This window comes from Larus michahellis, chromosome 2 (assembly GCF_964199755.1).
Source record: "Larus michahellis chromosome 2, bLarMic1.1, whole genome shotgun sequence".
Classification (NCBI taxonomy): domain Eukaryota; kingdom Metazoa; phylum Chordata; class Aves; order Charadriiformes; family Laridae; genus Larus; species Larus michahellis.
Genome location: NC_133897.1, coordinates 45,904,223 through 45,929,245, shown reverse-complemented (window position 1 = coordinate 45,929,245; position 25,023 = coordinate 45,904,223). Strand labels below are relative to the sequence as shown.

Genomic DNA, 25,023 nt, shown 5'->3' with positions numbered 1-25,023 from the left:
CAAAATTCTTAACCCAACTCTGTGTTAGCTAAGTGTACTTTAGCTAACTTTAGGTCATAAACCCAAGATGAACACAGTTAGAAATTAATCTTTTATTAGCTTCTTTATTATTCTTTTATTAGTTTCATTTTATTAGCAGGCAAACTGTTGGAGCAATGGCAAAGTGTAGCCTCAGGAAAGAATATTTGTAATCCTTTTGGGATGCTTCAGCCTGTGGATATCTTGACTCATTATTGGCACCATGCATTACTAATTTTTGAAGAGCTTATGTCTTCCTTTCATCAGATTTTTCACTGTCTTTTTATTTATTTATTTATTTGCAAACCAGAAAGCAGTAGGACCAAAGAAAACAGGATATGATAATAGAGGGGCAGAGCAGTCATACCAGCAGTGCTATGGGGAAGAGGGGATTAGGAGTAAAGATCCCTCAGTTACTGTCATTACTTTGATTTCCTGGGAGAGTGACTTTAATGACTGTTGTAGTATGATATGTAATTAGAGTGTTTTTCGCTGTGGAAAACATCACACAGGTTTTAACATTTTAATAAAAATGGAAAATTTTGATTTTTGCACAGCTGTATATCAATGTGAAAGAGATGCCTGTCATTCAGTGCTTAATTGGAAAAACTTGTGCAAAAGAGGAGTGAAGCATTTGGCTGGGACATAGGTGTTGACAATGTGTTGTAGAATTCATCAGCGCCTGAAGGGCTGAGTGTATAGTTCCCGGAGAGGCATCTTCTGGCAGTGGCAGGAAGAAGCTGTCAGAAGGAATGAGCTGCCGCCCCTGTCTCCTTGGAGGAGCAGGCACAGTTCTCTGCTGCTGTTCTCTGTGGCATTCAGGAGTGGACCCCCAATTTGAAAGGTTTGGAGTGGTTGTAGAAACTGTCTCCTGCAAAAATTCACCTGCATTTTGTGTGTGACTGCTTTTGCAAGTTGTAAGTTGTAATTTTTTACATTTATCACGGGGCCTTGCCTGTGGATTGCTTCATGGGTAGCCAGAGGTCCTGGTGCTAAGCTCATTTGGAATTTGTATGTTGTAGATGTCCTCTAAAGAATAATCCCAAATTAGATGCTAGAGAATTTGTGTTGTGGGCTGGTGGAGTTTTCTGGCACGTTGGTTGGAAACATGGGGTCACTAGGTGGATGAAGGGTATAAAAGGACAGAAAACAAAGAGGTGAGGAAAACCTACTTTTAGACCTGTAGGAGCTATTCAGCGTATTCGGCTCTGATATTTGGCACAGACTGTGCCAAATTCACGATTGCCAATCTTCCTGATTCGGTGAGCTGCATAGGATTGATAACTATCTTGTGCTGAGAAGGGAAGGAGAGGACTCTAGGAGAGGCTCACTGGCAGAGGTTATCCTTCCCTAGAGATCGTATAACAAACACTCTTGTAGGGCAAGGCATGCAGCTGAATGTCTGTCACACCGGGCAGCGTGATATGGTCAGCCCTTGCCAGGCTGTGGACTTCTGTACACAGAGATTTGAGCTTACCCAGTGTCCCTGTAGCAGGACAGGCGTGTTGAGCATCACCCACTACTGATACTACAGACGGGCTTTTCTTCCTCATTTTTCTCTCCTGCTCCACTGATTCTCAAACTCCATGTCCTAAATGACCAACAGTTGCTGTGAGCTGCCACATGCCTTTGCAAAACTTAATGAAAAGCCATCCTAAATGCACTGTGGGCCCACGGTACGCCTGTTCTGCCTCAAGTCACAGTTTAGGAGTGTAGCTGATGTCGCCCAGTGAGTTGTGGTATGAACTAGAGCAAATCTTGCATGGAAAAAAAAACTAATCTGGATTAAGAGACTCCTAAAATGATGGGCATATCTGTTTCTTGGAAATGTGTTCAAAACTTATTTGTGATACATAGCCAGTTAAAAAAAATCACAGCTCGCTAGCAGCTTTTGTACTAGTAGTTCACTATCAAATTTGTGACTCCCAAGCGTAAGCGGGGTTTGGTGAAAGGCATATCATATTAGGTGACATGGTGAAAGAAAGTGAGAGGTGTGAGCTGCAGTCAAGGTGTTTGTTGTGAGCAGCGGGTCAGCTGCAGATAGTACACTGCAGTTTGAAACACTGTCTTGAGGAAAAACAGCACTGAATTGCCAACTATTATCAATGATATAGATACTAACTTAGAACATACACGCATTTCAATATATGAACATATCTCTCAAAGTGTTCAGGTTAAATGAGATTATTTTGGCAGCTGTTTTTTTTGAAAGTTATTCCTCTCCTAAAATTCCTTCCTGATTCTGTATTTAAATAGAAACGGTGCATGGATTTTTCCATATTTGTTTTATGTTACTTTTGTTATTTGCAGATCTTTAACTTCCCCCCCCCCCAAGAAAATCACAACATAATAAAACTTCACTTCTCACAGAGTGTTGTTTTCTTTCAAGCAAAACTAATGACTAAACTGACTGTTTTACATTGCTGCTGTTTATCTGAGTTTTAGCATCAGTTTAGCTGTATGAAAGTAGCAGTTTTTTAATATTTTTAATATTGTTATTGCATGATACTAGAATGTCAGTGATTCTCAGAAGATTTCATTCAAAAACCAACTTTTATTAAACTGGGAGATAAATTGACTTTATGCTGAAAACAAAATAAGTTATCTTATTCTTCATCTGCATCCTGTATTTAGTTTAGAAGTACTCTGATGCTCGTCAGTTTAAAAAAGAAACATCACTAAGTGTATTCTGCTATTACATACTAGGGATAGCCTTTTACTGTGAAACTTCTGTTTGAAAAAGGAAATTCAATTGCACCCAGTTCCCCTTCTTCCTCACAAATACCTTTTTCTCTGGCTCTTATTTTAATTGTAGTTATGTCTAAGCAGTGCTCTTTCAAATGGAAGATGGATTAAAAACCTAGCAACCTTCTGTGCCCTTCTGACAAATTCCACCCCCGTGCTTTTTTTTTTTGCCTTAGCGTCAAATCCAGTTTTAATGCAATTGTGAATTATCATCAGGGATGGATAGTTGTTGAATGTCTGATTCTACAGATGCTTATTATTATGATCTTATTAGTCATGGTAATAAAGAATACATTTGTTGCAAAAACAGAGTCAGGCAGATTCTTGGAAGTGTTTGTAAACGTAAGTCCAGACCAATGGAATAATGCTTATTTCTATTGAGTGTGGCAGCTCTCTGCATGCTGGGAATATGTTAACCCATTTTTTAAACATTCAAATGCTTCAAAAAGTCTGAAGTCTGGTTTTGTGTGGGGGTGGCAGAGGGTTCATGTAACTTATTTCACTTTTCCTTCTTGGCAGTGGCAGATAATCTGCCTTGTCATTTACAGTCAGTGTAGTGGTAACAGAAGGCCTGGCTTTAATTCCAGTGCTAGTTGGAACCCGTCCGCCTTGGATTTAAAGTCTTTTAATGAAATTACCACAGAATTCCAAAGTCTGACCTGTAAGGGATAAGGAAAGAAGTTGTACCCAAGTAATATTTTTTGTGCACTTGCGAGCAGACTCAAGAGTAGTACCCCATGTTGACGGTAACTGTCTCAGCAGTGTTGAAGGCTGCCATCACTGCTTGTGCAAGGTTTGTATTTCACCCATAGGGCAACATGTTTACCTCACTTTCTTAAGGTGCTACTAAATGTCACGCTCTGAAGCAATTTGTGTTTTATGAGGTAAGAGTTTTTCTGTTTCAGTTTTCACCTTACAGATGCAATCTGTTCAAATAGAAAGGAAAAGGTCTTTAATATTACACTCTCATATATGATGTCCTGGGGTGTTCTAGTGCACATCTGAGCTTGATTGAGAATTGTTGTCCTAAAGACTTCCAGGAAGACTCAGGTTTAAGGGCTGCAGAAGACAAACCAAATGGCAGCACTGTCAAACGGTTAGATGAGAACAGAGAAAGTTCTTGAATGTTCAGACTGATTATATAGGTTGTGTGTTAAGAATATTCACACTGCAGATACTGTTGGAGACTTATTTCTGACTTTTTTTGTATTTAGGGTTTATTCCAAGCTTATTCCAAAATGTGTTAACTCTTTAAGCCATGTTTTGTTTTAAATGTTAGTGTTTAATTGGTGTGTGGATTTGCCTTGCCAAAATTGCAGTTCCTGTAATGTTGAACCAGCACTGCGCTGTTTCAGAAGTTCATCAGGTGAAACCATTAAGATTATTTCTTTCTTCCTTGCTGTTCACACCAGTTTGGTGAATTATAGGTCAATGGCTTAATAAAAAATGTTTGTGTTGGCATTGTTATTACTTTGTCTGCAAAGTCCTTCCTAATCTTTCCTAAAAAGTATGGTTGTGAGAACTTAGCAGCATGTTAATATGTAAGAGTTTGTGAAGATTTTTGTGAAGGCCAATTTCAGACCATCCAAAAAACAAAGGCGGTAGTTGCAATGTTTCCAAGAGGATCCCTGCTGAGCAATGCAGATGGTTCAGAAGGAATAAATCAGTCCTGAGCACAGTTACGCCTCCAGATTTAGGTTTGTGAGGGAAGTAGAATAAATCTATAGCCTGAATTGTAAATTATTTACTTGTGTAAAGGTTGCTGATGTCAACATCTCATCGCTTGTTCTAGAGCATTTCATCCTCGCGAAGTAGAAGCTCATCTCTGCTGCCGCCTGGGACAGTTAATTCTGCATCTCCTAGTGGCCAGAAACATATGAATCAAAGTGGTCCAACTGTTGTAACCATCACACATCACAAATCACCTGCAGCTGCTCGAAGAGCGAAGAGCCAACGTTCTGGTCAACTCCATGAAGTCAGAGAGGTAAGAGATAAAAATCTGCTGTTTTGCTAGAACTTCTAAATGCTTATTTTGCTTTAGAATAAGCAATCAAGCCTGGCGAGTTAACAGTTCTCTTTGTTTCCTACTTTATGTTTGACTGCTTTGTTTTGATCCCTTCGCTGAGAAAAAGGCGGTCTTTAGTTCTGGTTCAGCTTAAAGTCTGGTTTATACAGGCTTTTTTGTGCCGATGTTAAAATCAGTGTGTGCGCATCGTTAAAAAAGGAAGTAGGTTAGCCACAGGTCTCAGACTTTGCAGTGGTGCTCCAGTGCTGGAGGAACATCTCTTTCAAGCTGCATGCAGCAAAACCTTTCAGGTTAGAGAGAGGGCCCTGAAGCCTTTAAATATAACTAGAAAAACAAAAACTTGAGTAAGTCTGATGAATGAATGTGAAAGAAGGCATGGCTCCCATACTCATCAGTTTCTATATGGCTGTCGTCTTAATTTTGTTGTGAGGTTTCTATTGCTGGCCGTGTGATGGAATTGTCTGTATTAAACACGTGAAAAGCAAACAAGAAAACATGTTTTTTTCAAAGTGTGTTTACCAGGGTTTAAGAAGTATAACTCGTATATAATTTAAGTCTGTCTTCCACACAACAAAAATAGTACAGAGTTCTAAGCTTAAATACGATGGCAGACTTGCACAGAACTGACTTTCATCTTTCTCTCATCCCTCGTTATTTTTGCTTTGTCTGAATTTCTTGCTATTCTCTAATAATGTCTGTGTAAGGTCCCCCTTCCACCTCTTCTACCAAAGAAACTGTTGGCAGCCTCGCTGCTTTAAAGCATTCTGCTATCACGTGGGTTTAAAATAATTACCCCACCCCCTCAAGTTGCAATCTCAAAAGTCTGCTTATAAGTTTATACTCCCTAAATGTTTTAGAAATGGACACCTTTCATATTAAGACTTTGAATAAATTCTTAGCGTGTGCTCACAATGAAGACTCAAATTACATATCTGGATGAAGAATGCTTGTTTTTCTTCTAGCAACATTAAAAGTGAAAACTTCCCTTGTATCCTCTATTCTATTAACAATAGTCATTCCTTGCTCTGAAGAGCGCATTGTCTGAATGTCACCCACGTTATAGAAAACTCACATCTGTTTGTTTTTCATGAGAATACCTTGTCTTTGCCTACCAATCATCTCCTCCAAGTTGTTTCTGCCTTACTAAACGTATTTGCTCTCACAGGTTGAATTCAGAGTGTACCTTAAACCTATTAATAAAATAAACAGTGGGAGCTGTTGCAGCTTTATCAAATGAAGCTGGGTAGGGTTGAAAGGAATTTAAAAGACAGAATTAGTGTATGAGCTGATCATAATAAGTTGGGAAGGGAAAAAGTCAACAGATGCAAAGAACTACACTTGGGAAGGAAGAAATAAATACTAGCCTATAGTAAACCAGAGAAAAAGTGGCTAGGTATCATCCCTGCAGAAAAGGCCTGGGGGTTGCTGGCACATTTGTTTGCAGTGTATTGCAATGTGATGTCATTGCAAAAAGGTAAATATTACAGGACTGTAATCTGTAATCATGAAAGATAATTATTTTGATGTGTTTGATGTTTATGATTCCTTAGCTGCAGCACCAAATCCTGTGAGAACAACTTAGAGGGCTGCAATAAAAAAATCTTAGACATTGAACATATGGCAGTGATTGAAGGTTAAAAGAAATGAGTGTTTTTCAGGGAGGGAAAATGGTACTAAAATAAACAACGCATAAGAAAATTTTATAACGAGGCATATGAGCTTTACCTTTTTGTGTATTGATTTTTGTTTTTTTTTGGTGTGCTGCTTCTTGAAGTGAGCGTATTAGTGGAAAAATTGGTCATTCTGCCCTATTTCCCAGACTCACGTAAATAGTGGCTTCTTGACTGATCTTGTTTCCCTCTTGTGAAAGGATAAGTCTGTTTTTCCAGATTAAAGGAGCAGACAGATTTAATTTCAGTGGCATGCTCCGTACATTTCCTTCTCCCTCCTTTCCCAGAGTGACTGCAATAGACTTGGGTATATGCTGCCTGTTTTGTCAGGGAATGTTCTTGTTCCCTTTATGAGTCAGTGGTGACTGTTAGATGTACTCTCCCTTGTTAAATTTATGAATGAAGAGATGGGTCCAGATGCCTTCACAAAAGTGCACTTAAATCTGTTCTAGTCCTTTTTTTAAAATTTGAAGCGAGGAGAAATAGGAACTAAAAGTACAATAAGAGAGAATTAATCCTCTCTTTAACACCCAAATCTTTGCGTTTTATTTGGGAGTTGTTTGGTATTTGGATGAAGCGAAGAGACTGCAAAATGATTATGGATCTGTGTTAGTATTCCCTTTATAGAATGAAGTCATCGAAGCTTTGACATGCAAATAAGCTTTTTTTTATGGTACTATTAATAGGACTACATTAACTAATTTTACATCTTACAAAATACAGTAGTTCAATCAATGGAAAGAGTTGATATGCTTCTGGAAAATGTGAAGCAGCATACATATTTTTAAGTTTTAAAACAATGTTATGGTAATGCAACAATATTATATATAAGATCCGTGAGAAACAAGAATGCCGCAAAACGGGAGTCTTTCACGTGGGACATACGGTCTTCACTGTCTTGGTCAATCTCTCTGGGAAATGCTGAACCTGAAATTGTTACTCAATTCTTGACCAGGTTTTCTGGATTTGTCCGTGTTATTTGGAAAAAATGAAGTGTATTGCCATGTTGCAAATAGGACAAATTGACATAATGCAACGATATTTGGTAATACTTCGTTGGTTTTTTTCCCCCTTTTTCCTTTCATAGCAAGAGTAAACAACACATTGCTTCCTTCTGTTGTTTGTTGTGGCTGATTAAATTTATTTTTGTTTTTTTTTAGACAACATAGATGCAAAATTCGGTAAAGATAGTAAAAGCAACTGCATAGGTCTCCAAAATGACACATGTAGTAAGTGTTTCTGTTGTGAAATTAGATATTTACCTTTTTTCAAAATTTTGGTAAATTACAATTGAGTGTGAATATGGAACTTTTAACTGCTATAAAAATTTTACTTTTAATACTCAGGACTACTTTTGTATAACATTGAATTGAAAAAGAGCTCAGGAACATTCTTTTTCATCATAATGTAATTTTTTTGTTTAAAATAATATTGCTCTCTTAAATCAGATTTTTGCTTATATTAACTTGATATTAATAGTCCAGTCCATACTGATTTATGGAATGTTATATCAAAACTAAAATTCACCATACATTGATTTGGGACAGCTGATCTGCTATGTGTTGCATTTTATGCAGAATTATTCAAGATACTATGTCTTTATTTGGGCCATAACTTATTATTAAAGGGGTGCTTTCATCTGATTTTTTTAGCAGGTGGTTTTATGGTAAAACCTAACTATGTGTGGTCATGAAACTGAATTCTGTTTTTTAAACTATGCATATTATTATCCTCTTAACAATTTGTGGTAAGACTTATGCTTGCAGAATTCTTTACTGCAGGCAGTTAAGATTAACTGGAACATAAAGCCAACTGGCCACGTCACACTTCATATTAAATTTTAGCTGTCACGGAACTAAATAATAGTGGCACGCTTCATCTTGGAGTGGCATTTATTTTGGCTGAGAACATCTATGACTATTGTATGACCTCTGCCAGTGTTGCCATTGTTGTGAAAGAACTAAGAATTGCAGTATGCAAACATGTTATAGTGACTTATATAATTATTTACAGAAATTTAGAGAAATTAAATGAAGTTAACAAAAATAAGCCTAGAGAAATACTTTTTTTCCATAATTAAAAAAAGTAATAGAGGAATTTCTGATCCCTTTGGAAATGTGGTGTTTATTACAACTTTTGATGCTCTACACTGGACTAGACATCAGCAAGTGTTTCTGAACATCTGGTACGGTGAGATCCAGATTTCATGGGGCCTCCACCAGTGTGACATCTATTTTATGTGCCAGTGGGCAGTTCCAGAATGTTTTTGCTTTTTGGCAGAATGCTTTCAGACTGCTTTTTGGTAAGGGGACAGTCCTACTGCTTCTTGCATGTCCTTTGCCATATATAAACGTGATTACTGTTTGATTCCTGCAGGAATTACGCAACTAGCTGATAGTTCTTTGCTTCCTGCCTTACAATATAGGAAAATCTAGGACTTGTGCCTTGGGTGGGAGGTGGAGTGAGGTTTACCTGCAATTTGTGGGGCTGCAATTGTCCAATTTTATGTGGTTACTAGGAGAAAGAGATATGATACTAAAACACTTTGGGAATTTTCAAGTGAGAAGTGAACGTCTTCAGGTCGTTGTAATATTGGGATAGCAAAATTAGGAGCTGTGACTAGCTACGGTTAGCAAAAAAGGATACTGTTGTCTGTGGATAACTGTGTTCTGTTATAGAATTAAAGCACTGCACAGGCAGCATTGTAGGTGAAAAAGTAGATGCAGTACTCAAACCACTTGGAGAAGCATTCGGACTTGCAGGGCTTCCACATGTGTTAACGTACATACACTAAGCTGTGAGTTTCTTGATGGTAAAACTTTGTAATCGGTGTTCAAGCTGGTAGTAGGGGAAAACCTGATGATTTTCATTCCATGCCAAATTTTACTTTTCAGCTTTGAAAAGTGAAGTTTTGCTTTTTATTTCAATTTTTTAATCCTCCTTGTTTCTCTGGAAGTGTGTACGTAAAAATGTCAATGGATAAGATCAATCTAATGCCAGTTCTAGCAAAAAGCATGCTGTGGCTCTTGATGTTTGGGATAGCATTGAGGTTATGTGAGGTTGTGCGATAAGGGCACAGGTAAAAATATTGATTTGGATCCTTGAACATCATGCCTAAACAGTGCGAAGTATGCACAAAGAACATTTTTAAAAAATCCTGTTAACAATTGAAGTGTTTTTGAAAGTATGTGTATAATTTTGATTAGTTTGATAAACTTCTGTGTAAGTAGGGAGAAGTGCTATATGTTAAATCTATTGCTTTCACTGACAGTTCTCATCTTGATTTCGGAGCGTAGGAAGGTGAGACCAAGCTTTGTGATAAAGATGACCTTCAGGACTGCATGACTAATCAAATATTTGCTTTTAGAAGATGAAAATGATCTCATCATGTTTACCTAACTAAAAGGTATGGATATAGGATGGACTGCTCAACTAGGCTAACTTCAGTCTTTCAGGCCTAGTAATGTGGATGCTTTATCAGGGAGAGGCCTGGTAACCATGGACTGCAGCTGCAATAGCACTGCTGGAGTCTGCTGCTGTGCCTTTGCTAGGCAGATATAAAACTAGTTACCTAAAATCGTGCCCATTTTTCTTTCTAGGCATGTTTTAGTGTAAAAGGTAGCTTTGTGGTGTTTTCTTCGTGGCAGTTTGGTTGATTCTTTTAAGTAGAGTCTTCCTGCACTTCAAAACTAGTACAGTAAATATACTCTATAGTTTCTCGGTTGGACTGACCAGGGAGCTTCATATTGGTAATTTAAAGATACTAAAGAAATCATTTATAGTGTTTCACTTTTGAAATCTAAGTATCCTGTTTTCAGTTCTTTTGGAGAAATGATATGGTGGTGCAGTGAGTGGTAATTTTGGAAAGAGAAGGGAAAACACAGAGGAGGAACCTTTGTTAGTTATAGATTTACAGTTTTTCCTGGGCTTGTATTTAAAACCTTCCTCCCAGCCCCCACTATACATAATGAATTAAAGGTAAAGGGTCATCCTTTTGATCATCTTTAATCAAGTGCATCATATCACACACAAAATAGTCGGTCTGTAACTGTAGATGGATGCTGGTCAGAAAATGATATGTTACTTAATAGGTTACATCTTAATACCAATACATCTATACTTTATATACATTCTATGTATTACACTTCTTTTGTCTGCAAACTCATTGTCACAAATTTTTTATTTTAATTAGCAAGGGGTGGAAAACAGGGAAAACAATCTCCACTCTAAACCAGATTTCTTTGGAGGCTATTTGACTTGTCTATAGAAGTCTCATCTCCTATATCTGTTTATTCTACCTCAAGTCAGTACTGCGAATATCAATAAACCCACACCTTCCAAGGGGATAAATGGGATGCTTAAATCTCTGGGAGTGTCGGCCTAGTACCTTCCAAACTAGTAAGTGTGCATGTGCTTATAAAAATTATTCAGTAAGTAGCATTAACTATTCCACTTTGGGGATGAGGAAATGTAAAGTATTGTAATACTATAAACCAATAGTTATTAAATCACATAAACATGAGTGGAATACTCTTGTATTCTCTGAATCTTTACCTTGCCTTTGCAATATCTTTGAGGTCGCTAAGACTGCATATAAGTTACACCTTCCTAAACTGCACCTTGTTCTGTGCATTTGATTTTGTATTCATGGAAAGGTTGAGTCATCCTGGATTGCAGATACCCAGGCAGGGAGAATGAAGGTTGCTATGGGAATCATAGAGCAAATGTTCTACTAAAATTACACCCTTTGTCCATGCAGGTTATGCCAAGAGTGAACCCAGCCCATTATTTCTGATTTTTTTTTTTCCCCTCCAAATCTGAAAAATATAAATGATGCAAACGTGGCTTTTTTTAATTAATTTTTTTTCAGTCTGTAGTTTAGTAATACTTGAGCATGTGCAAAGACAATAATTTTCAATCGTTTAATAATGGCAATTTATAAATTAGGGATAATACAGTGGGTATGATAGCTACATTCAGAGACTGCTGCAGCATTCATTTTCTTTAGAAATTACAGAGAAGCTAAGATTACTCTTCACAGTTATTAAAATATTTCATTAAATTTTAAGTAAATGGTAGGTTCCCAAAGGAGCTTGAGAGAAGTCAGATATGAAGGGTATTCAGTCTCCAGCTTTTAGAGGCCTTCAAAACTAGACAGAATTCAACTGTTCTGTTTTATATGCATATATAAAACAGCATAGTATATCGTATACTTACCTATTTTTTTGGAAAACTGCAAGGCTGTTTTCTTTCACAATTAAAGCACAAATACTGCAGTAGTTTCAATTTAGAGTTGACAGTTTGAAAATGAAGCATTAGAGAAAATATAGTTTGGTAAATCTTTTCTCAGATTAGGGTGTCACATCTCATGGCTGCTTGTTTAGTGGCCTTGCTTTCAGTGTGGGCTTCTGGGTGACTGGCTGGTGCAGCAGTGATCTTCGTAGGAAACCCTGAACGCCACAAGGTGCATTTACCTTCTGTAGCTCTGTTTATAATGCAAATTGCAGCTTCTAAGATACATGGGCTATTTTGTTAGCCCACACTTAAATGCTATTTTTATTAAATTAAGTAGAAGATATTTTTGAATGTTCTCAGTGTTAATGTATGACAATGTAATATTAGGTGGCTAGCCAAGTTTCAAATACTAAGTACAGAAAGTACTTGCATAAAGGCCCTCCAGGAGAAAGTAACCATAGAAATGCCTTATATATTTTAAGCATACCATTCAGTTTACATTATTATACAGATTTATCGAGGGACTTACTATAATCTTCAACTCCTTGTGTAACACCCAAAGTGCTGCATGCTGCCCTAAGAAATACAGGAAACATTTTGATTTTACAACAAATGGGAATAATAAACACTATAGCTCTCATCAGTTATTTAACAAAGAGCTGATCTCTAGCAGCTGTTGCTGTATGTTTTTATTGTGATCTCCATCTCTTATGCTTGGCTTGCAGGTTTTAAATGCTTTAGAAACTTTGTGTGTGTTAAACAGATGCTTTTAAGCAGCTGCTTACCCGCTTCTTGTTTGCAATTCTGATTTCTGATAATATGCTTTTAAAATATGGCTAATAACATGACGGCTAGCAACACTTCATCCTAACAAGCTAAACTGAACTATACCTACCTGAATTTGACATATACTTTAAAGTAGCTTCGTATTATAGGTACTAGATGTATACCTGTAATTGATTAATTATTTTGAATTTTTTTTATGGTCCATACATTTTTCTCTTGCTCAGGAAACAGAGTCTTATGTTCTTGCACATAGTGCTTAGCATATTCTTCTGGTGATATCTGCTGTGTTCTGGGATGACTGCTTGCAGTTTTTCTCACAGAGATCCCCAGTTATCTAATTGCAGTTTTATTGGTAGGTCTAAGCTGACAAAGCACATGAATTTGTGGAAAAGTTGCTGTGTAAATGCAATTCAGACATATTACAGTATGTCATAAGTTTGCTACTCAAAATTGTGGTAGTGTATGTTGAATCACTTCAGTGCTGTGAAGTTAATGATGTCAACTTAAACCAGTTCATAGTCAGCTTTAGGACATGGGGAGAAGTCAAAGGGGTGGATTTGGAATGCTTTGTCACAGGTTGTACAGGTACGCTTTATTCAAGGCTCAGGAATGGCAAGATTAGATAGCTTTGATAGTGACAGTTCATTTGCTCTTCAGAAAACATAAGGTGAATTGGCTGCAAGATGGGGAAGTAATGTCTACTTTGATTAAAATTGAAGGTCATTCCAGTGTATACTGGACACCTGAGAATTGTTATAATGACAGAAATAAAATTTTATTTTATGCTTGGACACTACAAGCTAGGTGACTAACTGGGAGAGGGGTGAAAGGAAGTATAAGCTGTGTTGGGAAAGAGAAGAAGCACTAGAAGTATCCATCAGAAATTTGGATAAGTACTATATGGGATATTGGACTACTCTGAATAGCTGTATGTGTGTTTATATAACCCCAGATGGAATGGAATAATTTAAAAAAAAAAAAAAATTAAAAAAGATTGAGTTACGTTTCCTAGCACTATCTGTTCTGAGAGAGACCTCCACATCCTTGAAGCTGTGCATGTTGAAATGTGTAATTTATGTTCTAATACAACATGACCTTTTCTCTTCTGAAGACTGATTTCAATCAAAGTACAACAACCTGTTTTTATCAGTAGTATGCTGTATTGTGGTAAACTAATAGAATTTTCCTGTGATGATGTTGACTTAATGACTAGCAGCAACCTTTTAGGTGCTCTTTTGAATGCTTAAAATTCACAAATTGGCCTTAATTGCTGATAATTAAAATATGCTTTCCAGCTCTGTGCTATAGCTATTAACTTCACCAAAGTGATCCTTCTGAAATGTGAACTGCTACTCAGAAGAGCCCATAGAATAACATCTGCTTATGGGTAACGTTTAATCACTAAAACTAATGACTTTCCTTGCGGATTTTGAGGTAATTTTTATAGTAAAATTGCGTAAGAAGAATTTCCTGCAAGGTGTTTTTTTATAAGCTGTGTTCTCGGTGCAGCATTCCGTGGTTTAAAATACAGCTATGTGCATCCTGCTTGGCTAGATGGCAGCCAGTTGCCATCCAAGATTCACTTGAACTTGCAAGCTCCTTCCTTTTGCTTCTCTAATTTTTGGTTCTGGATCACTGGAGGCAACTCGGGGTGGGGGAAACAATCTTGGCAGCCACTGTCTGCTTTTTCTCTTCTCTGTAGTTTTACCTCAAGATCCCAACGCCCTGCTCCCCTTGAGTCATCTTTGATAGTAAAGAGTAAGTCTCAGAAGGTGACTATTAGTAGGATGTGGTTAATATAGCAAGTAGATTAGCAAATGCGCAAGAAAAGAACTCACGGTGGGGGAACCTGGCACTTACTATTTGTGTTTTAGTACAAACCTTATACTGTTAGCAAATGTCATGCATTACCTACATGTGTGGAGTATCCGCAGGGAGCTCTAATCCAACAGGCAAAAAAGAAAACCTGTTGTGTCTCCTGCAATAGACCCTGATCCCCAGACACCTCCCTCCAGTGGCAAAATGACCAGTGCTAGATTGATAGTGATCATTTTGCAGAAAATGTACAGCCCACTCATTCTAATTTGTGGGGAAAGTAGTGCTCATTGGTACAATTTGTCTGAATCATGCTTTTTCACTTGAGTATTTATTATGGCAGCCAGCTCTTACTAAATAGCTTTAACTTGTCTCCTAGAGACCTGTGGAGTAGCTCCATTAAGCGCTCTTAAGATAGCTGACACTATCAGAGGAATTTTATTTTCCTCCAGTGTTTTAGTACTTTGGTTTGTTTGTAAATCTTTCTCTTTAAATCTTGCTCTTCCACAGGGAAAAGAACCTGAAGTTTCTGTTGGTTTGGAAGGGAGAAGTGTTCTCTTCAGATCTTAAGCAGCAAGATGACATTCTCAAAGTAACTAGCAAATTTTGGGAGGCTTCCCCCCCTTTCCTCTGTAAAATAAGCCATTCAAAGGAAGCTGAATATCTCAGGGTATTGACTAAGATTAAAAGCATCTCCAGTTTAGAAAATCCAAGGTTGACTGTTTGCTAAAACATTGTCTGGCAGGATTTGAACTTTTCGTCGTAGTCCATCTCAAAGGACACAAGATCTTTTCTGTAATTTCACTTATTCCCTCCCTTCCCATATGCCTGAGTTTCAACAGACTGACAATTTCTTGGGAAGGTGGATTACTTTTCCTTCTCTGGTACTGAAAAGAATGTTGAAGGCTTCCAGACCCATCAACAAAAAAGACCCTTCTTACCTTTTTCTTCCCTCCCCCAGATCCAACAACCTTATGGGCTAAAGCAATAGTATGCAGACCCACAAAATACAAAGTCTGATTATTGTAGCTGTGCAACTAACAGCAAGGGAGCTTGGAGGTGTGACTAATAAACTACTGGAAGGTTGACCAATGAGTAAGAAGTCTGTAGTCCATCAAATGATTAGTGAATGTTGTCTTCACAAAACAGAATGGTACTATGTTGTAAGGGTATGCAGCAAGTGTCCAAGTTACAGAATTTAAAGATATAAAATAGGAATTGAATGCATAAAGAATGGAACATAGGATCACGTCTAGTATATGAATGAATAAACTAGCCAATTTAAAAAGTGCATGACAGGACTCGATAAATAACAGCTACTCCCTGGAGTGTAAATCGTGAGCTGAGGTCCCTGGAGATGCTGATGGCGACCAGTGGAACAGCAGCAGCGTCAATGGAAGCAGCAGATTGGAAAGAATAGCTAAGAACATGAAACAATTGGGCTAGGCCTTCTCCTTCTCACCTTGTTTTCTCCCAGTTGTCTTAGACTTGGCTTTTAGCATCAGTCCTAATGACATTTGCTCTCTGTTCTGTAAGGTTTTACTTACAAGGAACCACCCTGCAAAGTGCACGATGAGACTGAGCTAAAAAAGCCAAAACAAAACCCCAAAGGAAATAATTTTTTGTTAGCTGAGACAATGAAGATATATAGCAACTGGTTTTTCATTTGTTCCCTTAACAGAGATAATGTGGATTCCTGGTTAGGGAAAAGAGATCAAAACAGTGGATGGGGGTGGGGGGAGCTTGTTTTCATTCTTCTCTGAGGGAAGAAGTAGAATTGTGAAAGCAGAGGCAAGGACTGAAAAGAAAAAGAAATGTGCGCTGGTGATTGGCTGCCATCCTGATTGTCAGAGGTATAGTTCTGTTTGTTCCGTCACTTTTTGTGTCTCTGTCTGCAAATTACATGCCAAGTGAAAATTAACTTGCTCCTTTGAAGCTTCGTTGATAGGATGTATGTGTCTAAGCCTTAATAACTATTATATAACAAGTCATTCCAATTTTACTGTTCATTGTTTGCTTCTTTAAAATAATTGAGGTCAAGCCGACTGCTACCCTGAGGTGACAATAATGGAGAATTATGGGCTTATTCTCTGTAATGGGAGGGAAGCAGTAATCAAGAAAGGACAATTGATATCGATGTCATTATCTGGTTCCATCTTTCCAAGATGCTTTCAGAATATCTCACTTGGTGTTCTAGGATCCTTTCTTAATTTTTTTTTTTTTCTCATTACTGTAGTAATGTTCACAGAGGCTACTGTGGGTCTTCATCCAGATTGAAGCTTTTTGGGTAGAATTCCTTTCTGTTTGCAGCTCAAGGAGGTTCTTTCTAGTCAAAAGCTCAGGTTTTATTGTAACAAACTGTACAGATTGTTACTTGTGGAACTTAAGCATGTTTGCGGTCATCTGGTCTTGTACTGTTTCCACATTAGACACTTTTAAAGCTGAAATGCAAAATTCTTTTTAAGAGATTTGCGTTTTATATTGCGGTACTTCTAGCAGCAACCTCTGTGCATAGCTCTTTTGCTTTAGTTATATATTAAGCTGCCTTCCTAGCTTGTGTGCTATTGATGGAATCCCATTGAAAGATCTATGGATGTGACTTTACTTAAGAGAAGAGAGAAGTCTATAAATCCTTATCAGACAATTTCTTTTGTCAAGTAGTGAGATGCACGTAGCAAGTGACCTTGAGTAGTTTGGGAATGCTTTTCAGAAGTTAAGCCAAGGGAAAAGTTCTCTTGCTCTGCAGTGGTTGGGTATAAATGCTTAACTCAAAACAAAAATGCATTAAATTGGGGGAAAAAAAAATCATTTTTACTGCAGTTGCATACTTCTCAGTTGGAGAGGTATACCTGTTGAGCTGGTGCTTAACAGTATTTACAATAGTCTTTTTTGCATGTGTTTATGCTCTTTCCTTTTTCAGAATAAATAGTTAAATGTGGGAAAGCTTCATGGAAATACTAAGTGGGAATTGTGAATTTAAGCTGAATTGGTGGCTACTGTGTCAAATCAATGACTGGTATGATTGCTTTAGTGACGTGGGAGTTCCAGGTATCTCTGTCTTCCATTTTGATATATACTTGATACATACAGTTATACATAAATGTATAAAAAAATACATTGATGTATGTTGGTTGTCTGTTTTAACCTTTAATTTTTACAATATGACAGTTCCTGTTGTTGTTGATGAAATACAGGTCAAGATTGCAAGAGGAGTCCTTGCTCAAGGTCAGAATTGATGACTATATTAGGTTTACATGGCAACCCAATCTATTGGGTTTACTTAGAATTACTTAGAAGGCTTTTATTTTTTGTGTGTGGACTTTCTTCTGTTCTGTCACTCATCTGCTTTTGCTTTTAAGAAAAGCAGTGTTTTATATTAAAGAACAGAAGAAAACACCCCCCTGTGGTATATGCTTATTTAACAGTGAGAATCAAGGTCCTGACTCATATCACTTATGACTTAGTCTAGGGTGGTTTGAAAAGCTGGTTTCTCCTTGTGTCCTTTTGCAATCTCTTCTGAAATGTTTTTCTTTTGGTACTGTTGTCTAAAAGCAAGAAACTAATATTTCCAGAAAGTGTGTATGTGTGTGGATAGGGAGAGAGATATCGTGTTTTCATATAACACTTTATTTATTTAAAAAAACAAACCAACCTACCAAACAAACAAAAAATTCCCTAGAAAGTGAAGAAGAAAACTGGCTATTTCCCAGCCTTGGAAGGCAGTAAACTTTTCACAAGGGCAACTTGACTTAATGTTGGTAAGAAAGTGATCCATGTTGCATTTCTGTTATTATTTAAATGTCTAGAGCTTTTCCCACACAACTGTTTATTTTTACAGATGCTCTGTTTTTCATATAAGCACTGTGTTGTTTATTTTCCCATGTTTTTAATAATTGTTTTCAACTTGCATGCAGTCAGTAATGGAAAGGATTTAAAAATAAAAATTGCTGCATTAAATCTTTCAAAGGAATTGCCTAGAGATAAGTAGTGCTGCTAGTGGTGGTGCACAGAGAATACTACAGTAGAGAAAAAGAGTTATTAACTGATTGAGCTGAATGTCTCGATTAATTATTTCTAGCACGTCACAGAGGAGCTTGATGATACAGAATTTCTGTGGGTTCTCAGCGCTAAAAGAATGTTTTCCTTTTTCTCTGGAGTGTTTTGGATTTTTTCATACACATGGGTAGGCATATCTTAATACCAGGTCTAAAAGTATTCAATATGTGTGAAGGTCAATACCAGAAAAGGAAAATGCCATAAGATTGTGGCTAAGGAGGTGTGAAGAATCTTCCTTGGATTTTATATTCCAAAGAAAAGTAGGAAGATCTGAAGTATTTAAGTGGTTATATAGAAAGGCAGGATTGGTGACACTACGTTATTTTCTCGGCCAGCTCCACATGGCCTGTATGACAAAGGGAGAGTGTCTGCTTGCCCTTCAAGGTCATATGGCTGATGTCGTTCTTCCTTTGTTCCAGGGAGCTTGAAGTCACTGTGTCTTGGGAGATGCCGCTGAGACAGCTGTGGATTGGGGAAGTTTTATAGATGGCTTAAAGCTGGTGTTTGCTTTAGGTTGTTGTGATGTGCTGTGTTAGTTGGGTGAGATCCCATAGACCAGTAATTCTAGAAAGAAAGATGTTCTGATTGTCATAATACCCATCTGGGCTGGACAACCAGACTTAGGCCTCTTAGTCCTGGAGTTTGGATAACAAAAGCATTTCCACTGTAAATAAAATCATGTCAAAAGCAGTCATATGCTCTTCCGTTTAGGTGTGGCTATTCAGTTTTCTTCCTTTGAAATTTCTATTTATCTTTGTTTTAGGATAGGAGGAAAAATCTTTAACAGAGAGTTTATTATTATACTTAATGATTGGGAATCTCTCTCTCTCTCTCTTTCTAGTTTAAGAAACAAATTGAAGCCTTAAATTGAAAATGACATTCAGGTTTTGTAAGATGATTTCTCTGCATGGGAAAGATTAATATATCATCTAGTATTTTAACAAAATATTGAATTACTGTAATTTTTTATTTTAGCACAGAAAGTAGCACCTCAATTTTTCATTATTACGTCTTAATTTATAGCAGCTAATTTTAGCTTATTTACTGGATGAAAGAATGTTCTTTCTTTTTCTGACATCTGAAATACATCTGCCTATCTTTCACATATTGTGGGGGTGACCCCAAGACAAGCGTCGTTTCTATTTCACCCATTTGTTTGGGATCTTGTCACATAACCGTTTGTTCCCATACATTATGGTTGTCATTGTGTTCATAACAGGAAGATCCAGGAGGTGCAATTCCAGCTGTGAAGGAGTAGTTAGCAGTTGCAGTGGCTGGGATAAGTAGCAAAAGCAATCACACAGGATTTTAAGATTAGCCAGGGAGGGGAGGAAGCAGGCAGTAACAGAAGCTGTGAATTGGCTGTTTTGGAGCAAGCAGATGACCTACTGAGGAAAAAGTCAGAGATGATTCCCATTGCAGTCTTCTGTGAGGGTGTCATTGGATAGCAGGTTTCTTTGAGGGTAGCGTTATTCAGAAGAATTTTATTGGGTATGCATGCCAGGGTTTTGATAGCGAGCAGGCTACAGGGGTGGCTTCTTTGAGAAGCTGCTAGAAGCTTCCCTCATGTCCAACAGAGCTGATGCCAGCCAGCTCTAAGGTGGACCTGCTGCTGGCCAAGGCTGAAACCATGTGGGCTGGGATAACACGTTTAAGAAGGGGAAACAACTGCTGTCCACCAGAAGCTGGTAGAGAGGAATGTGTGAGAGAAACAGTTATGCAGACACCAAGGTCAGTGAAGAAGGAGGAGGAGGTGGTGGTCCAGGTGCTGGAGCAGAGATTCCCCTGCAGCCCATGGTGAAGACCATGGTGAGGCAGGCTGTTCCCCTGCAGCCCATGGAGGTTAACAGTGGAGCAGATATCCACCTGAAGCCTGTGGAGGACCCCATGCTGGACCAGGTTTATGTGTCTGAAGGAGGCTGTGACCCCGAGGAGAACCCTCGCTGGAGCAGGCTCCTGGCAGGACCTGTGACCCCATGGAAAGAGGAGCCCATGCTGGAGCAGGTTTAGTGGCAGGCCTTGTGACCCTGCGGGGGACCTACACTGGAGCATGCTCTTCCTGAAGGACTGCACCCCATGGAAGGGGTGCATGCTGGAGCAGTTCGTGAAGAACTGCAGCCTTTGGGAAGGACTCATGTTGGAGAAGTTGGTGGAGGACTGTCTCCCATGGGAGGGACCCCACACTGGAACAGGTGAAGAATGTGAGGAGGCAGGAGTGGCAGAGACAACGTGTGATGAACTGACCACAACCTCCATTCCCAATTCCCCCTGCGCTGCTCAGGGCCAGGAGGTAGAGAAGTCGGGAGTGAAGTTGAGCCTGGGAAGAAGGGAGGGGTGGGAGGAAGGTGTTCTAAGATTTGGTTTTATTTCTCATTACCTGCTCTGATTTGATTGATAATAAACTAATTTCCCCAAGTCAACTCTGTTTTACCTGTGATGGTAATTGCTGAATGATCTCTCCCTGTCCTTATCTTGACCTACAAGACTTTTGTTATATTTTCTCTCCCCTGTCCATCTGAGGAGTGGGAACGATAGAGCAGCTTTGGTGGGCACCTGGTGTCCAGCGAAGGTCAACCCACCACAAGAATATGGACAATACCTGAGAATTTCTGGCAGGCTGAAAGGTCTGAATCTCCGTCAAGCTTTAGGAGCAGCTGTTAATAGGGAACACGTGATGTGGTCTGCTTGTTCTGCTGCAGGATAAAGATGGAGAAAGGAGCAAACCATTTGTATGAGCTAGTCTTCTCCTAGCCCGAGGCTTTCTCTTAACATTTTGCAGTTAGATAAATGCAGGCCTACTAATGTTAGACATATGCATGCATGTAATTCCTTTTAATACATGTAGTCCTGATAGTTCTTTCAGTTTTCCTATTTTGTATCTAGCATAGAGTTGTATTTCTGAAGTTTGAGTGCATTTGTGGGAATATGTGGTTTCTTTTCCATGTTGTGAGAAGCTATTTATAGGTGAAGAAGGGATCCAAAGCTGAAACAAGAGTGGAAAGAGAACTGGGTTAAGACTTGGTGAGGAGACGGGGGCAAATATCCTTGCTGTTGTTAGAAGTAGAGAACTACTACTTTCAGCTCTCTGTATTTGCAAATGGGGAGGATGGAGAGCTGTAAGGTGCTAAAATAACCCAGTGCAAGAGCAAAGTCATTCAAACTGAAGCAAGCTTTTTCACTTTGGAAAATGAAAGTTACAATTTAACTATCTCAAAATCAAAGCTTTTAATTCTGGTTTTGCAGCCAGCTTAGAGTGCTGATAAATAAGTAAGATAGCGGATAATACTAGAGCTGCATGGCATAGTGTCTGCCCTGTTAAGGGTTAATGTGTTTAATAAGTTTCGTCTAGCACAGTTTGGTGTTTTTGTATTAGCTCCTCTTTGATTTACTCTTTTTAGAACAACCACACTTCAACTCTTCTAAAACCTTTTGTCAATGACTTTTTTTTATAAAAAAATATTGGCAAGCATGTAAAAAAAGTTCAGTTATTTCAATAATATACGTTATTTCCTTCCCCTTTTGCCACAGAGTTGTTCTGTGACTGTCTAGAATAGGTATTCTTTTTTGTTCTCTTCATTCAGCACTTTAAACAGAGTGGTTTTGATCAGTGCTCATGCAGCAAATGTTCGGCAAGTTCTAATACTTTGAATCCTACACAGAAGTTGGCGTTCTTGGAGTCTTCTGCTGCATCAGGTCTGTAGAACAGCTGCTGGTACCATAATGATAACGTGAAGCTAGGTAGCACAGAAAGGATGAATCAAAAAGGCTTCTTTAAAACTATCTTAGGTCAGCTAGAGGATAGTACGACTCGGAGCAATACCTTGTTTTGGCTAAAGGGAGAATAAATCATTGATTTTTTTTTTTTTTTTTTTTTTTAATTTCTCCTAATCTAGGAATGATATAGTTGATAAAAGCCTGTAAAGCTTTGGGCTAGGTGATAACTGCAAACATTCAGTTAATTTTCCATATGTTTCCCAAGTCAGTTTATCTTATCCTCCTGTCTTAGCTGCAGAAGAATATATTGCCTTTTATTAATATGGAGGGGAAAATGGAAATGTTTGAAGTTTTCAAAGTTTTATTTTGGATTTTATTTCCTATGGAAGCATTTATTTGGAAATATTACTGTTTCTCACCAAAATAAAAAAAAAAAAAAGGACAAGAAAAAGGAAGGTAGGAAAACCAGTCACTTAGAAATGAAAATAGAACATTTCTGTCACAGTGGAGCATGAGAACATCAGGTTTTCAACTTCACATTCTTATTCAGGATAGGAACAGGAGGGAAGCAGTTTTCCATACATTTATATTGTGCAGTCTTACAGGGAAAAGATGATTTTTTTTTTTTTTTTATCCTAGCCATTTCTTTGTTGCCTCCCTGAGCTCTTTTCCCGAGGGAGGAATATTTGCATGAGTGTGTGTCTGATGCTCTTGATTTTGTTCTAGCTTTGAAGTAACCCTCTGTCTGTGCTGCAGAGCTCAGTTACACGGTGTGTGACTTCTCAAAGCAGAGCGCTGCCTGGGGTTTTAGCGGTTCCCTAAAGCTGCATGTTGTTGGGGGTCTGTGTCACCTTCTGACTGATCTGGTTTTCTGTCAAAGGGAATTAAAATTGACTGTGCCTTCTACTGAAGCTTTGGCTTCGGTTTTAAATGTTGTCTATTAAAATGTCATTATTGTAACCTTCAGCAAGGCATTTAGCTAAGTTTCCTTACAAACCTTGCAACAACAGCTTTTCGCTTCATTCTAAACCGGTTTGCAAGGATGGTTATTTGCATCTTTGAGTTCAGTTTCCTTTCTTGCTTTTCAGTGCACTCAACGTATACTTTTTTAATCAGTTATTTACCATAGCATAGTGAGGGTATAGGAAGGAGGCTGTACCATACTTTGAAATATATGATAATGATAATAAAGCCATGGAGTTCATAATAATACATTTTTACAGTCTAGTAGCTCAGACAAACAGAGCTTGAATCTTTGTTGTTTATGAAGCCTTTGGATATTTTTTTCTGAAAGCTTTGGATACCTCGAGTATGAACCTATAAGTTTTTGCAATAAGTTTTTTGCAAGGTAAGTGTAAGAAAAGAGGCTTGTCATGTGCATGTCTAATATCCTATAGGCTGTAAAAACAGGAGAGTAGTTTCAAACATCTTTTCCTTTTGGCTTTAGGAAGGATTTTGGAAGCTTGACAACTTGTTTAAAGAACAGCCTGCTGAAATAATGTTGTTTTTATCTGCTATACAAGCATGCATTTCATCTTCATCTGGACAGTCCAAATCTAGAAACAAATTAACTTTCTCCCTGACAGCTGGATTTCATATCTGATAGTAAATAAGTACTCTTAAGTTGCATCCTATGCTAATGTCCGTAAACTTACAAGTTACCTTATTTTGTAACAACAGTTCCTTACTGATGCTTGAGAAATTAAAAATGGCTGTTCTTAAACTGTAATTAGATATTTTATGTAGGAAAGAAGGAGAAGGGACAGTGTAAATTCCTTGGGTGTCTCAGATCACATATAAAGGAAAGAAAATCTAAGCCTAAATTACTAATGGAGAAGGAAGTAGAATTTTCATACTTTTCCTTACGAAGACTTTCAGAAAGTATGAGTCACACTATTAAACCTACTATGAACCTACTATTTTAAGAGACGATTTTCTCTAACATAGTCTTGACATTTTTACAGGCCTTTGGTAGTCTCAAGCCCTTCGTTTTTGTAGGTAAGTATATGGTATATTTGGATCAGAACATTAACATCCATTTGTGGTAGTTCTTCATATTTAGTCACTATATCAACCCATAAGAATTTAACAGCTACATAGTGATATTTCCTATGACAACAGATGGTTTTGGACCTTTACAGATCATGAGCCAAGTTGAGGGACAACAGAAGAATCTTGTACAAGCCATTGAAGCTCTCCCAAGTTCTGGCCCCCTTTCTGCCTTGGATCAGGACTTGCTGCTTTTAAAAGCTACCTCTGCTGCCACCCTGAGCTGCCTTGGAGAATGCCTAACTCTGTTACAGCAAAGCATGCATCAAGTGGGCCAGCATCATAACAGGACACTGTCATCAGGTGAGCACAAACTCTCTTGGGTGTTATTTTATGTGCCTTTGGGTTTTTTGTTATGGTAATGAAGCAGGCAAAATTAACCATTCCTCAGAGAGTAAGTTGGGACAAGCAGCTTGTAAACTTCTACAGTCTCAGGTATTGTAATTTTTTTCTTTGCCTAAAAAAAGATGCAAAATCTATTGAAAGCAGAGGACAGGAGGAAAAGGGGTTGTCCTAAGTCTTCTCAGGGAAATTGGGTTCTGGAGACAGCAAGACAAAAAAAAAAGGTGGGCATGGAGAACAGCCTATATTCTTAATGACAGTGCAGAACCTGCTTCATTGTCTTGTTTTGCTTTTTTTTTGAGATTGAAACCACAATACAGATCTGTTTGATGAAAATGCATGTAATATTATGCAATATACAACGAAAAATCATATTTCTAGTTTTTTATATGCAAGGATGCTGCTGAGGCAGATTTATTTCACTCTGTTTTTTTTTTTAAATCTGGAAAGAGTTCCCCATGCTGCTATTTTAAAAAAAAAAAAAAAAAAAAAAAAGTGGCAAACTTCTATGAGCCTAAAATGTTGAACAGTGTGATTCTGCATTGAGCTCTCTCATGAGCAGGCATG

General features: G+C 38.0%; 1 protein-coding gene across 2 annotated transcripts in view; it reads left to right on the top strand.

Moving 5' to 3' along the window:
• Nucleotides 1-25,023, top strand: part of OSBPL10 (oxysterol binding protein like 10) — a 117,841-nt gene that overhangs the window by 42,013 nt on the left and 50,805 nt on the right. For both annotated transcript variants that reach the window (XM_074575110.1, XM_074575109.1), the window contains exons 4-5: nucleotides 4,556-4,747; nucleotides 24,207-24,417. In XM_074575110.1, coding sequence (XP_074431211.1) covers nucleotides 4,556-4,747; nucleotides 24,207-24,417 — 403 coding nt within the window. The remainder of the gene's footprint in view (nucleotides 1-4,555; nucleotides 4,748-24,206; nucleotides 24,418-25,023) is intronic.